This window comes from Heloderma suspectum, chromosome 5 (genome assembly GCF_057233095.1).
Source record: "Heloderma suspectum isolate Gila_16-S chromosome 5, 16-S_ref, whole genome shotgun sequence".
NCBI lineage: Eukaryota > Metazoa > Chordata > Lepidosauria > Squamata > Helodermatidae > Heloderma > Heloderma suspectum.
The window spans coordinates 141,016,075-141,031,467 of record NC_139462.1 but is presented as its reverse complement, the minus strand read 5'-3'; the positions used below and the strand labels follow the sequence as shown (position 1 = coordinate 141,031,467).

The 15,393-nt window shown below is 41.8% G+C and overlaps 1 protein-coding gene across 4 annotated transcripts in view; it reads right to left on the bottom strand.

The window, feature by feature from the left end:
* The window catches only part of COBL (cordon-bleu WH2 repeat protein), a 209,363-nt gene that overhangs the window by 132,394 nt on the left and 61,576 nt on the right, over window positions 1-15,393 (bottom strand). For 3 of the 4 annotated variants that reach the window (XM_084857680.1, XM_084857683.1, XM_084857681.1), the window contains 2 exons: window positions 12,908-13,118; window positions 9,417-9,645 (listed from right to left, as the gene is read on the bottom strand). The exons of the other annotated variant lie outside the window; for it this stretch is intronic. In XM_084857680.1, coding sequence (XP_084713806.1) covers window positions 9,417-9,645; window positions 12,908-13,118 — 440 coding nt within the window. The remainder of the gene's footprint in view (window positions 1-9,416; window positions 9,646-12,907; window positions 13,119-15,393) is intronic. 4 annotated transcript variants of the gene reach the window in all.

Genomic DNA, 15,393 nt, shown 5'->3' with positions numbered 1-15,393 from the left:
CATAAAATTTTTGACCAGGTCTTTGTTCAGCTCTGCTAGCCCGTTTCAGAGTGTTGTGTTAGAATCCCTGATCTTTAGTAACTCACATGTAGATTTGTATATGTATCAGTGTATGGTTCATAATTGATCATAGATAGGTTGATCATAGGGGTTGGACTCGATGGCCTTGTAGGCCCCTTCCAACCCTACTATTCTATGATTCTGTGATAACTGAATCCGCCCCCAAGCCACCATTTTGTCTCTGGCTCCAGTGGAAGAATTTAGTGATCAGTCAAAAAGTAAAATAGATCCTACAAGTCTGATATCTGCCCACCCCTTTGATATATATGTCTAGTTTGACCCTAAGTAGAGTGGAGTTGGGTTTGGATTTAGGTGAAGAACATTTACAGCCAATACTTGTATTGTTCAGCCTCAGCCCCTCATCATCAATATGGGGTAACAATACTGATCTATCTTTCAGGACTGTTGAAAAATTACTGAAATAGTACGTGTGGTTTCAATATTCTAAAGTGCTAGCTACATAAACGCCAAGTATTATCATCATAATTTACCTGTGTCTAGGAAATCTAGGTAAAATCCCAGCTCAAGTTTGGGAGTAACCTGATGCCCTTGGACAAGTCTGTTTTTGGTCCCTGATCAACAAAATAAGGGCTGTTGCTATCGCAGGATGTTGTTGCAAAGATAGAATGAGATACAAACTGAGAAACTGTTGTATTTATAAAACACTTGGAAAATAAGCACAACTATATGGCAAGTCAGTGGACAGTCAGTAGAGGAAGATTTTGTTTTTATTTCTGAACTGTATTAAAAATAAATTAAGCTAGCAGGAAGTAGTGTCTTCCATGACATCCAAACAGAAAGAAGCTGTGAGTGCCAAACAAGAATGCAATGAAAAAATGAATGGCAGCAGGGATGGTTAAAAGAGTAAGACGTTGGGCTCAACTCTGCAGATTCATGGGTCAAGTTACTGAATTGTTTCGAATTCCTCAACTGTGAAAAGGAATGAAACTCTATTCCACCCTATGCTCCATTCAGTTAATATTAAGAACTCTGTTAGTAACTGGTGACATGTAGGCTCCTGAATTATAGGATAATATTCCATTCTTGATTCTGAGAAAAAGACAGTTGCTCCTGTTGTGTACGAACAAATCTATCTGTGGAGCAACTTCCCCTTACCATTACAGCACTCGCCCAAATTCTGCTTCATTGTCTTAATAACAATAGAGGGGAGGATGAAATACTTTTCTTGTAAAGAAAAAGGCCTATCTGTACCTTTAAGTCCAAATAGTTTTAAAATATAAATTAAAGGGCTGGAGAGGGGGAGCACACACTCTCGGAAGATGTTTATGCATTGTCTGGGTGCTTATGCAGATAAGTGCTCTTCCTTTCATTTTTTTTTTTTTTAATCTTAGAAACAATTCTAAAATTGCCCTGACAATGGAAGGGTACTTGCTGAGCAAGTTAGACCGAACAAGGTAAATATAATAATTCACAACAAGGCTCACAAAAGAATATAAAGAACAGTGATTGTAACAGGCAATTGACACAGTTATAATGACTCATAAAGTCAAACCTGACCATCAGTAATTATAATTGTACTGTTTGTCATTTCAAAAGTTCATTTATCAATATATCTATAGACGGCTATTTCTAGGGTGCTTTCTTTTGTTCTGTGTTACTCATCATGGGCACCACCCAAGAAGTGCCTGTAACGGTCAGAGAAAAACATACACATAACTATTGCAGTGGCACCGGCTATACTTCAGAGGGCTAGTTTTGGCTTTTCCAGAATACAGTTTGAATTACTACATAACCAGTTTAACCAGAGATCATAGCATAACAGAAAAACTGAACGTGTAAGGCAGTGCCAGTTGTTTAAGATTCTAGTTTCTAGAACTTATGGGCTTATTCATGAATATACAAGGACGGTGGTGTCATTTGTTTCTAGCACCTCTACTATAATGATAATTACCCAGGTTTGAAGGTCATATTGCAAAGGTCAGTTCACACACTGACTTTTTCTAGGTTTAAAGCAAGATATTTTAAGAATCCCCTTCATGGATCACTGCCTTGTTGTGGCGAAGGGGCTTGCGTAACTCAGTGAAGCCATAAGCTATGCCGTGCAGGGCCACCCAAGACGGACAGGTCATGGCAGAGAGTTCTGACAAAATGTGGTCCACTGGAGAAGGAAATGGCAACCCACTCCAGTATTCTTGCCAAGAAAACCCCATGGAACGTATCACAAGGCTAAAAGAGATGACGCCGGAAGATGAGCCCCTCAGGTCGGAAGGTGTCCAATATGCTACTGGGGAAGAGCAGAGGGAATTTCCAAGTAGCGCCAGAAAGAGTGAAGCGGCTGGGCCAAACCCGAAAGGACACTCAGCTGTGGATGTGTCTGGTGGTGAAAAGAAAATCCGATGCTGTAAAGAACAATATTGTTTAGGAACCTGGAATGTCAGATCAATGAATCAAGGTAAGCTGGAGGTGGTCAAACATGAGATGGCAAGATTGAACATCGACATCTTGGGAATCAGCGAACTAAAATGGACAGGCATGGGCGATTTTAATTCAGGTGACCATTATATCTACTATTGTGGGCAAGAATCCCTTAGAAGAAATGGAGTAGCACTCATAGTCAACAAAAGGGTGGGAAAAGCAGTACTGGGGTACAATCTTAAAAATGATAGAATGATCTCAGTACGAATCCAAGGCAAACCATTCAAAATCACAGTAATTCAAGTCTATGCCCCAACCACTGAGGCCGAAGAAGCTGAGGTTGATCGGTTCTATGAAGACCTACAACACCTTCTAGAACTAACACCAAAAAAAGATGTCCTCTTCATCATAGGGGATTGGAATGCTAAAGTAGGAAGTCAAGAAATCACCGGGATAACAGGCAGGCATGGCCTTGGTGTACAAAATGAAGCAGCACAAAAGCTAATAGAGTTTTGCCAAGAGAACATGCTGATCATAGCAAACACTCTTTTCCAACAGCACAAGAGGCGACTCTACACATGGACGTCACCAGATGGTCAATATCGAAATCAGATTGATTATGTCCTTTGCAGCCAAAGATGGAGAAGCTCCATACAGACAGTAAAAACAAGACCTGGAGCTGACTGTGGCTCAGATCATGAGCTGCTTCTTGCAAAATTTCGGCTGAAATTGAAGAACGTCGGGAAAACCACTAAACCGTTCAGGTATGACCTAAATCATATCCCTGATGAATATACAGTGGAGGTGAGGAATAGATTTCAGGGATTAGACCTGATAGACAGAGTGCCTGAGGAACTATGGACGGAGGTCCGTAACATTGTTCAGGAGGCAGCAACTCAATCCATCCCAAAGAAAAAGAAATGCAAGAAAGCCAAGTGGCTGTCTGATGAGGCTTTACAAGTAGCTCACGAAAGAAGGGAAGCAAAAAGCAAGGGAGAAAGGGGAAGATATACCCAACTGAATTCCAGAGAATAGAGTTCCAGAGAATAGCAAGGAGAGACAAGAAGGCCTTCTTAAGTGAACAATGCAAAGAAATCGAGGAAAACAACAGAATGGGAAAGACTAGAGATCTCTTCAAGAAAATCAGAGATCTCAAGGGAGCGTTTTGTGCAAAGATGGGCATGATAAAGGATAAAGAAGGCAGGGACCTAACAGAAGCAGATGAGATTAAGAAGAAGTGGCAAGAATACACAGAAGAACTATACAGGAAAGATCTTAATGTCCCTGATAGCCATGATAGTGCGGTCACTGAACTTGAGAGTGAAGTCAAGTGGGCCTTAGGAAGCATTAGTAACAACAAAGCTAGCGGAGATGACAGTATTCCAGCCGAGCTATTTAAAATCCTAAAAGATGATGCTGTTAAAGTGCTGCATTCAATATGCCAACAAATCTGGAACACTCAACAGTGGCCACAAGACTGGAAAAGGTCAGTTTACATTCCAATTCCAAAGAAGGGCAACGCCAAAGAGTGTTCAAACTACCGCACCATTGCGCTCATTTCACATGCCAGCAAGGTGATGCTCAAAATCCTACAAGCTAGGCTTCATCAGTATGCGAACCGAGAACTACCGGAAGTACAAGCTGGGTTTAGAAGAGGCAGAGAGATCAAATCGCCAACATTCGCTGCATCATGGAGAAAGCAAGAGAATTCCAGAAAAACGTCTATTTCTGCTTCATTGACTATGCTAAAGCCTTTGATTGTGTGGATCACAACAAACTGTGGCAAATTCTTAAAGTGATGGGAGTACCAGACCACCTTACCTGTCTCCTGAGAAACCTGTACGAGGGTCAAGAAGCAACAGTAAGAACCAGACATGGAACAACCGATTGGCTCAAAATTGGGAAAGGAGTACGACAAGGCTGCATATTGTCACCCTGCTTATTTAACTTATATGCAGAGTACATCATGAGAAATGCCGGGTTGGATGAATCAGAGGTCGGAATTAAGATTGCCGGGAGAATTATCAACAACCTCCGATATGCAGACGATACCACCCTAATGGCAGAAAGCAAAGAAGATCTAAAGAGCCTCTTGTTGAGGGTGAAAGAGGAGAGTGCAAAAGCTGGTTTGAAACTCAACATTAAAAAAACGAAGATCATGTCATCTGGCCCCATCACTTCCTGGCATATAGAAGGGGAAGAAATGGAAGCAGTGACAGATTTTACTTTCTTGGGCTCCAAGATCACCGCAGGTGGTGACTGTAGCCATGAAATTAAAAGACGCTTGCTCCTTGGGAGGAAAGCTATGGCCAACCTAGACAGCATAGTAAGAAGCAGAGACATCACCTTGCCGACAAAGGTCCACATAATCAAAGCTATGGTTTTCCCAGTAGTAATGTATGGCTGTGAGAGCTGGACTATAAGGAAGGCTGAGCGCCGAAGAATTGATGCTTTCGAACTGTGGTGCTGGAGAAGACTCTTACGAGTCCCCTGGACTGCAAGGAGGTCAAATCAGTCCATCCTAAAGGAAATCAACCCTGAGTGCTCATTGGAAGGACAGATAATGAAGCTGAAGCTCCAATATTTTGGCCACCTAATGCGAAGAGAAAACTCCCTGGAAAAGACCCTGATGCTGGGAAAGACTGAAGGCAAAAGGAGAAGGGGACGGCAGAGGATGAGATGGCTAGATAGCATCACGGATGCAATGAATATGAACTTGAGCACGCTCCGGGAGAGAGCGCAGGACAGGAAGGCCTGGCGTGCTATGGTCCATGGGGTCACGAAGAGTCGGACATGACTGAACGACTGAACAACAACAACAACAATTTTAAGAATCCACTTTAATATGTGAACATATGAAGCTGCTTTATACTGTTTTGGTGCATCTAGTCTAATATTCATTACTCTGAGTGGCTGTGGACTCTCCAGTATCCCACGCACAGGTCTTTCCCAGTCCAGATAATTAAGCTCCTTTACCTTGAGATGCCAGGGATTGAACAAATCATGTGCTCTACTACTATGCTATCGAGCAACAAGTGGAGACAGGCTTGACTTTCCAAATCTCTCCCCCCTTCTCTCTCTCATACATATACAATGATAGAACCAAAGTGGGCTGTATATCCCTATCAAGTATACCTTTGGGGAAAACCTGCACCTGCAGCTGTACACTGTGTTAAAAGGCCCTGAAAATGAAATGGCTGGGTCTTTAATCTAATACAATGGCGCTTTTGCCAGTGTGAGTTTTGGAAATGAAAGAAAAACATTGACCCTGACAACAATTTTGAAAGGAAAGATCGCCCAATTGTAAAGCTTTGTGATCCAGGGGTAATTTTGCTTTGCTTTTTTAACAAAGTTGCACTGACATAAGAGTTGAAGGAGTGACACAGGACCATTCTATACATTTGTTTTTCTATAAAGGTAATAGACAGCGTGGAGTTCCTTTCCTATGCAGGTGGAGTTCCTTTCTACGGGAAAGAAAGGAACTCCACCTCTGATTTAAAAAAAATAATCTGCTGAGGTTTTATATATATTATTATATGCTAATATTATACCATTTGGGAAGTTTGATTTTATTATCGGTACTACATGCTGATCATTCTAATGGCATTTTATTTTTCATATTCTGTAGTAGTCAGCTACTGTGACTTCAGGGGTTCAAGAGCAACTGTTAGCAGGATACAAAGGTTCTATCCAATTATTTCAGAACTAGAACAATAGCCTACATTTGATTAATTTATTCTAGTGAACTGCATGTTTTTTTAAAATGTTCTTGCATTTTATCTTTAATTTTCAAAAGAAATGTTTAAGGTAGTTCAGACCATTTATTTTTCTAATATGACATTAACATACCCCTGCTCTGAGGGGATGAAAATCCTTATATATGTTGTATAAATGTAATCTAAATCCTCCTGTTCAACAGATGCAAAATACTCAGTTATCAACTGGGCAGCTGAGAAACATTTGTTGCAGTTCATGCAGGTATGAGCACTTCAGACTGAATAGAAATCAAGAATGATAAACAAGCCTTGTTTATTTACAGTACAAGCCAACGCATGGTATCTCAGAAGCAAGTTCTGCTATGTTAAATGGGGCTTATTCACAGCTAAGTGTGCGTAGGATTATACCCTTAAGAAACTAAATTTGCCAAAGTTTTTTTAAATGCCAGAAGGTTTCTTTTAAAAAGAAAAAAGGTCATATATCAAAGGGATTTGAAAGGAAAGACTACACATGAATAAATTACTACGTAAATAAAACATGTCTGCCTAGTTCTTTAAATAGGGTGATACAATAAATGAAACCAGAGATTCTGCTAAAAAGTATTCCGAGGAAAAACATGATTTTTAATGTTAACTTAAATACTTATTCATGTCATCTGAAATCAGCTGCTATTTTAGGAATCTGTCATGGCACCTGCCTTGTTTTCAGTTTAGGAGAAAGGAAGCAATGTTTAGAATAAAGATACCTCCTTTATTCCTCTTCAGGATGAGTAAACAGGTTTTCCCTGTGTTTGTTTTAAACTAAATCTGAGTTTAGTTGCAGTTGTCCCTCAGAAGCAGGATTCCTTGTCCATCTCGGCTCTTCTGAGCATTGACAGCTGCCATGACTGTGGTACGTTCAACACTTCAAGGCTCTTGCCACAAAGGCAGATAACCAGTGCCTTCCTAGAAATGACTCCAGAGCTGCTTAGTTGCCTGTTGACAACAGCATTCAGAGGGATGGCTGCCCCACCTTGTGCGCGCAGATTGGGCCAATCATCTGCTTGACAGCTGCTAGCTGGCATGATGCCTGGGAACAAGGCACACTATTTGCAGTTCAGTGGCAGCTGCACATGCTTCTGTTACAGCTGCTAGGCTAACTTATGGATCCAACAGAGAGGAGGATACATCGCTATTCTGATTTAAGTCATGTTGCAAAGCCAAATAAGTGGAGATACTGTGATCACAACATGAGGAGCAGGGATAGGGAGGCAACTTGCCTGCTTCACATTGCCAAAGCAATTCACCCTTTTCCATACTCTAATCCAGGGGTAGGCAACCTTTTCAGCCCGCAGGCACATGTGACTTCTTTTCCGGGGCCACAGGCATTTTTTCTTGCCCCTTTCTTTGATTCCCACTTTTCTTGCCTCCCCTTCTTGGATTCCCACTTTTCTTGACTACCTCTTCCTTCAATTTCCGCTTTTCTGGACCCCCCTCCTTCTGACCACTTCTGCTACCTGCCGCCACTACACCTGCCACCACCATCACTTCGCCCATCTGCTGCTGCATCTCCTGGCAACCACCTGTCGCCCCCACTTCTGAGTCACCTTAGCAGCGAGGAAGCAGAAAGTCATCTGACTGGGAGAATTCCTGCTTCCTGGCTGCAGAGGTGAAGGGAAGCAGCAGACAGTGAGCAAGCAGATGGGTGAGGAAGAGGTATGGAGGAGAAAGGGGTCTGGCAATGGGGTCCAGTGGGCACACTCAGTGGTCCTGGCAGTGGTGCTAGTGTGCCTGTGGGTGCCATGTTGCCAGCCCCTGCCATAATCCATTCTGTGCTGTGCTTCCTGTACTGCCATTCTGTGTCCTCAAATCTACTTCAGCATAGTTTCTCTTCCTGCTTAGGACTGCCAGCTTGTAACCTGGAGAACATCCATATACCTTTAAAATATCCATTGCAGTGAGAGACAAGGCAATTGTGGCTTCTCCCACCCATAACATCCTTGGCCTTGCCATCCACAACGAATTTCTCTCTCTCTCTCTCTCATCTGGTGAGCAGCACACACGGAGTACTGCTCTCCCTGGCAAGTGAATGAAAGAACAGGCAGGAGAAACCATGGCTGCATTTAAAGGCATCAGAACATTCTCTGGCTTGTAACCTGGTGCTCTATTCCAATCTTCCAATAATACTGTCCCTACGTTCCTGCAGCTTTCAACCAAGACTACTCCAAAAAGCTACCACCACCACTACTTCACTGGCATAAAAAAATGTAGGCTTAAGAAGGACCACTCCAATTTGGGAGGAGGACAGAGATCCTTCTCTCTTCCATTTACTCTGCAACACAACTTACAATAGCACACAATGAATAATGGAGACATCCCTATCCATGCCATTCAACCTAAGAGTTGCTGGGAGTTCCACGTTGGGTATGGGAAGTTTGGGTGCATTGCAAAACATAAGTTTGAGGAAAAAGCAGCCTCTATACACCCCCAAATTAAAAAAAAAAACTGGATGCATTCCCCCATGACTTTCCTTGTCCCATCGCTGTGCACATCTGTCAGCACTATCTGGGCAGAAGGTAGATCTGGCTCTATTGGTATATCTCTAAATGATTTGCAGGAGATCAGCAATGATTTCTGACTCCCATTTTTTTTAAAGAATAACAGAAATGAAATGACTCCCCTTCTGCCCTAAATTATACTGTTGGAATGAAGAAAGTTTGGGATAACCAGGAGTGGATTTTTGTGTGGAAGGACTATGAGCTCCATTCAGTTCTGGTACTCCCAAAAATTCTTGGGTGTATAATTATTTAATTCTAAGTGTAACTCTTTAGCACCAGGCACCAGTTAGAGTCCCCTGGACTGCAAGGAGGTCCAATCAGTCAATCTTAAAGGAAATCAACCCTGACTGCTTATTGGAAGGACAGATACTGAAGCTGAGGCTCAAATATTTTGGCCACCTAATGCGAAGAGAAAACTCCCTGGAAAAGACCCTGATGCTGGGAAAGACTGAAGGCAAAAGGAGAAGGGGACGGCAGAGGATGAGATGGCTAGATAGCATCACGGATGCAATGAATATGAACTTGAGCACGCTCCGGGAGAGAGCGCAGGACAGGAAGGCCTGGCGTGCTATGGTCCATGGGGTCACGAAGAGTCGGACATGACTGAACGACTGAACAACAACAACAACCAGTTAGAAATAACAAAGATCCCACAAGCCTGACCTCTGCCCACCCCAGTTCTGGTACACAGTTTCTTCATGGTACATTAGCATATGTCTTGACTTACCTCTTTTCCTGTCCCATGCATAGAGTTCCTTTATCCCCAGTTCATTCAATGATTTTGTAAGTTCCAACTCCTCCCCACTGAAGGTATCTCTCAAGAGGACAAGGTATTCCTGACTGACCTCACATTTTTCACAAATGGCTGGGATTATACTCTGGAGGGGCACCTCGGGGCTCACTCGAACCACTGCCTTTTGTGTCTTGAGGTAATTTACTACCAGCCTCACGGTTTTCTGGGGAAAGCAAAATGGGAACAGAAGAAAGTGTCTATGAGCCACAGAACCTCAACAGTAGATTTCAAACAGTAGAATCAAAACAGATTATTAATACTGGACAAGAAGGTTAATGAAAGATCAAGGAGTGTCTGCATTCGTTGAGGCAAAAGGGCCCTATAGAGAAAGAACAGGATTCCTTAGAGCATTTTTCTTGTAGGTATCAACACATTTAAATCACTAATGAAGTACTTGCATATACAATGCTGAAAAAACATTAACTGAGAAGGAGAGAGATAACAATTATTCAAATACCAGATTTAGAGAGATCAGGGATACACAAACTTACAGAAACCATCTGAGCCATAATGACCCCTAGATTCCCTGCAATGTCTTTCATAAAGTAGTTGCAAGACCTACAGGTGAACCATGCAGATTTTTCCCATTTCGGAACAGAAGTCCCCTCCCTCACTGAAAAACTAAACTAACTCTAAAACTCCACCAGGTGCAGAATCTTTCATTATGTTGCAACTTTGTCCATTTTACTTTCTCCCTTCCAAAATTTAGCATTCACAGTATGCGACGACTATATAAATGTTTTCAAGGTGGGAAATGTAGGAAAGGGTTAATACCTCAAGTCCTGTACCTCTGAGAATATTCTTGTCAATGACTCAGCAAGAATCAGCCCTCCCAGATGTGACCATATATATATTATGTTAAACAACCAGACCGATAAACAATGGACAACTCCCTGCAAAAGGCTTTTCTAGTGCCTAACTCAATAAAGCACCCAGGATCGTTCTTGTTACCTAATGGAAAGTTACACCCCCCCCCCCCGCCCCATCCAACTGTCATCTTCCACCAGTACCTCTATCAGAAGCACGGCTTTTTAATGCATAAACTGGCCTGCCCAAATTCAGTCATGAAACCAGGAGTCTAAGGAAGGTTTCTATTCAGTCTGCAGTCTGAACTATTGAATCTTCTATTTGACCAAACACAAGCATGCTCGAAGTCATTATCCCCTTTGAATCCTTTGCATGTGTCCCTATAACTACTACTCAGGCTGTGATCACAGGATCTGGCACATCCAGACACTTTGTTGCCTTGATCTGAGATTCTCCTGGTGTTCACCTGGCACACTGCTCGTTCCTTGTGATCTGCTCCTAATACTATCCCTCATTCTGGGGCCAAAGCCAAGTTTCTAGGCCCAAAGTCTTTGCAGCTTCATTTCCTGTGAAGCACTATTGTTGCATTTAGGCAATTTCCACTTCAGTGGTGATGCCCAACCACACTGGGAGCTGGCAACTTGCCTGGGGTTGGGGAGCTCAGAGGGGTTTCCACTCTGTGTGCACAGACACAACGCTGGAACTGCGGGCCCTTGAGAGTTAGTTCTTTTGGAGCTACGGAAAATCCTTTGTCTTGCAGTTGGAGTAAATAGCAGGACTGTTATGAGTTGATGGCTTTAGGTTCAGTGATTTACCTCTCTTGTGGTTAAAGTAAGAACTAAGGGCATTTTGCTACGGCACTGCTGGATTCTAAGGCTGGTGTCTCCTGCTGCCTCTGCATCCTGTTAATGCCTGTCCATCCAGCTTCAGGAATCAGCAGACCAAGTGGAAAGGTATGCCCTATTTTCTGGAAGATTTCCCCACAAATTCTGAGGCTCCGACCACTACTATCCTACCTCATTTGCTCTATGTTTGTGTGCATGTCTGTTGTACTAAATCTACTTTTAGTCTAGGATAGGTTGTGCTTTAGCCCCTCTGTGAGCAATCTCCCCGGTTTAGTGGTGAGAACTGAGGCAAAGCCTCTAAGAGATCCCCAGGATATTTCTTCTATACGCCTGCAACATCTAGAAGTTTCAGCTACAGAAGAATGGGGACCTTTGCTTTGACTTTAAATTTGCTCTCCCCAGCAGCATCAGATCACTAGAGGTCTAGTGCCATTTGATCAGCAGACTAAATACCAATTATCACCAAAAGTTTTCAATCCCCCCTCCCTCTCTTTACCCACTTCTGTAATACTGCAAGCTGGGTCCACTCTGCCATCTCCAAGAACTAGACCATGTTGCTTCAATCCCTACTCATATCAGTGACCCCTCCATTCCTAGCTTCAGCCTTCTGGTACCTCTGTACCCCACTCCCAAGAGCACTCAGGCTCTTTATTTGCCTAAGCTTATCCCTTGCTCAGTCACATTCTCCTTACCCTTGTTTTCCTGATTAGAATGAGGGCTTCCTCCTCTGAACTTGCATCCCAGAAATGTCCTTTCCATTCATTTTAGCTGTCACACACCTGTGATTGAATGACTGTATATGGTACTAGTCCCTATGATCTTTCTGTACTTTTTGTTTTTATTTGCTTGTTTAAATAAATTTTACTATTCTTGACCTGTGTGTCTGTGTGTGAGCATGCCCACTAGGTAAAAAGTATCCATTGTGATTAGGGATGTTGCAGCACTCCCACCCCACTCAGACCCCCAGACTCTGCTCGCTGAGCTGTCACTACTTACCAGACCCATTCACTGGGCACTCATGCGGCCCAGCAGCTGTCCGTCCCCTTAGCAAGCCGCCATTTTGCGTAAAAATGGCAGCTCGGGTTTCCCTATAAAAGTAATATTGCCGTAAAGGGGCCATGTATGCAACATTACAGGCGAGTGGATGTGGGTGATGGCAGCAGCTCAAGGAGCACCTGGAGACCACAGATGGAGGTGAGTCCATCCATCCCTAGTTGTGTTACACTGCACCTCAAGTTCAAAGATCCCTTTAATTTGCAAGGTTATACATAAATACAGAGGACGTGTGTTAACAACACTATACTGTAATATAACCATGAACCAAGGAGTGGGCAATTATCTCAAGCCTTTGGGCATTTGATGTAGCTGATGTACTTGATGTAGCTGATGGATAGAGGGGTGGGGAGACCTAGGTCTACTGGCAAAGTGGACACCAGTCAGGTCCAGATTAAATTGTATGCATGCTCCATAAGACCATACTACCATATTTGTGTAATGCTTTACAAGTTGACACTTTCCAACCTATGGGATGCCACTGTCAACTCAAAATAGCCCTCACCATCAGTAGCCACTGCAATTGCTTCACATGCCAGGCTCCGCACTGGCTGTCAGATAAAGTTATTAATACACTATAATGGTAAGACCATAATGTTAGGCTCCAAACCAAGTGTCAGTGATATCAGGATCATTCAATATAATACATATGGAAAGAAGACTATCCCCACCATTCTTTACATTTCTGTGACACACAATTACACAGCACAAAGTTCTGACCTCAGGAATCCTGGGTGGAGGCCGCTTGGTCTTTCCTTCAAGAACTTTCTCCTTCAGAAGTATCTTCTGTACATCCAGTGCCCCTATCAAAGTATTTGGCTTGTAATGCAAAGGCTGTTGGGTCCCCAAAGACTGCAGCTCAAGAGTGTGGTGGGCTGGATTTAAGTGGTGCCGGCTGCACAAGTCAACTAACAAGTCCATCACAGCTTTACTGTATGGAAGAAGACATTAGGGGGTTATTCAGAAACAGGCTAACTAGAATAAACTGGAAGAGAAGGAGGGGTTAATAGACAGTATCCAATGGGATTCAACCACTAATGTAAATTAGTGTAAACTACTCTAGCATAAACTAGCATAAACTACCCTGCTGCAATGCAAATAGTATTAGCTGCTACACTGATTTCCCCGTTGAAGTATTCTCATGGAATCAAATTCTCTTTCATTTTCATCTCTCTTGACTTTTATTTCACCTAGCATATGTTGCATTTGTCAAAACCTTGTGCTCAAATTTGAGTATAATGTATTTCTGGCATTTTTTTTTATTTTACACAATAAAGGTGCTTTTTTCAGTAAAAGCTACTCATTACCATTACTAATTTTAATAGGGTCATAGGCTATTTTTTAAAAACTAGCTGAATCACATTCAAGATGGTACCAACCATTCCATGTAAAGATCCATTGTATTTGGAAGGAACTGTACTGGCAAATGTGATTACTGTGTGGGGTTACTGTTGTACATTGGTAATGTTACCTCAATAGAGTTATGACCACTCATTGCTCAGTTCTAGATAACAGGCTAAGTGGGGAAATTTTTGTTGTATAATATACAAAGACGGACCACACCTTAGCCTCTATGAACAATTTTATGCATAAGTGAAATATAAAAAACATTTTTCTACGCATGACTTACAGATTTTGTATTGTGCGTTCTGCACCGTTTCAGTTATGCTCCAAAAATTATTACAATATGTTATGGATTTTTTCTGGTCACTTTGAGCCCTTTTGGGCCCTAATCAGGCAAAAGGTGTCAAACTTATAGTCTCAAACAAGTATTATGTATTTCCAGCTATTTTGTTTTAGACAATTAAGGTGCTTTTTCAGTGAAGGCTACTCATTACAGTTGGCCATCATGGATAATGATTTCACTAGGGTCATAGGCTATTTCACTAGGGTCATAAGCTATCAAAAAAAGGCTACCTCATTTACTCACTCCAGATGGTAATGACCAACCCTTCTGGCCCATGGACTGTTCACTAACCAGGATCGTAAACCACAGTTTGATGCTGGTTTAAGATCCTGATTAGTAAACTGACATTCTCCCCTAACTACCTCATGCTGTGAAGAGAAAATGGGTTAAATCCCACTTGCACTAACATCCTTGAAGGAAGCAAGCAATGAAATGTAATGTATAAATGCATCATTTCTAGATAATAAAAGCTATTAGAAGCTTAGAATATAGAGGGTCCTGCTTCATATCACATAACAGAATTAAATTACTTTTTGATTACAATGCTCTCATAAAAAGCTGGAAAATGTTGAGGCTTACATCACAATGCATTCTGAATCCAACCTAAATTTCACTCAGACTGACTTTTAAATTGGACTGTAAGTTAGGCTTGCACAGAAGTTGTGTTTCAGACTTTAGGTCTTTTCTTTTTAAGTATAGAGGCAATTTGTTATTTTCATGTTTTTGTAACTGGTATATTTATACAGCTGTATGTTCACAACATAACTGAATCATTTTTAAAACTACCCCTGGCAGACTAAGGCTAAACCAGGCTGATTTACTAAATCATATGTGAAAAAGGCACTGAAGGTGAAATCCGGTGCATGTTTAGATGCATGGCTGGCTAGAGGGATGCTGAGGAGTTGTGGAACTTTTTTTCTGTCTAAACATGCATAGGATTGTGCCCTAAAAGATGTCATTGGGATGAACTGATTTCTTCCCTCTGAATACATTGTATTAAGCTAAGGGGACAGTTATTACGTTCCAATTTTGATTCACCTCAGATTTTGAATACCTTTAGGTCTTTAACTGAGTTAGTTAGATCTTCTTTAGCAACCCCTATAGGAAAAAATATATTACATCTGAAGGGCTAGTCAGGATTTGATAAAGAATGTCAACTCAAAAAGAGATCTATCCATCAATCAACAAGAAGAAAATAAATTTTACTTCCCAAACTATGGAAGTGCTTTTAAAATCTAAAAAGGAATATAAGGAAAAACTTGCATTTCAAACCCAGCTTTGGATGGATCTAGTTCAAGCAACGGAACTTAAAGATCAGGCAACATTTTAGCAAATAGTCAGTTTTGGTACGAAGCCTGATAGAAATGAATTGGTTCCAAGGGTATTATCCAGTGTTAGTCCTTTGTAGAGTGGACCCATTCAAATGACTGGGACTTAAGTTAGTCATGACTAATAAGATTTATTCCTTTCAATGGGTCTACTTTACATAGGACTAACATTGGATACTAACCCAAATGTC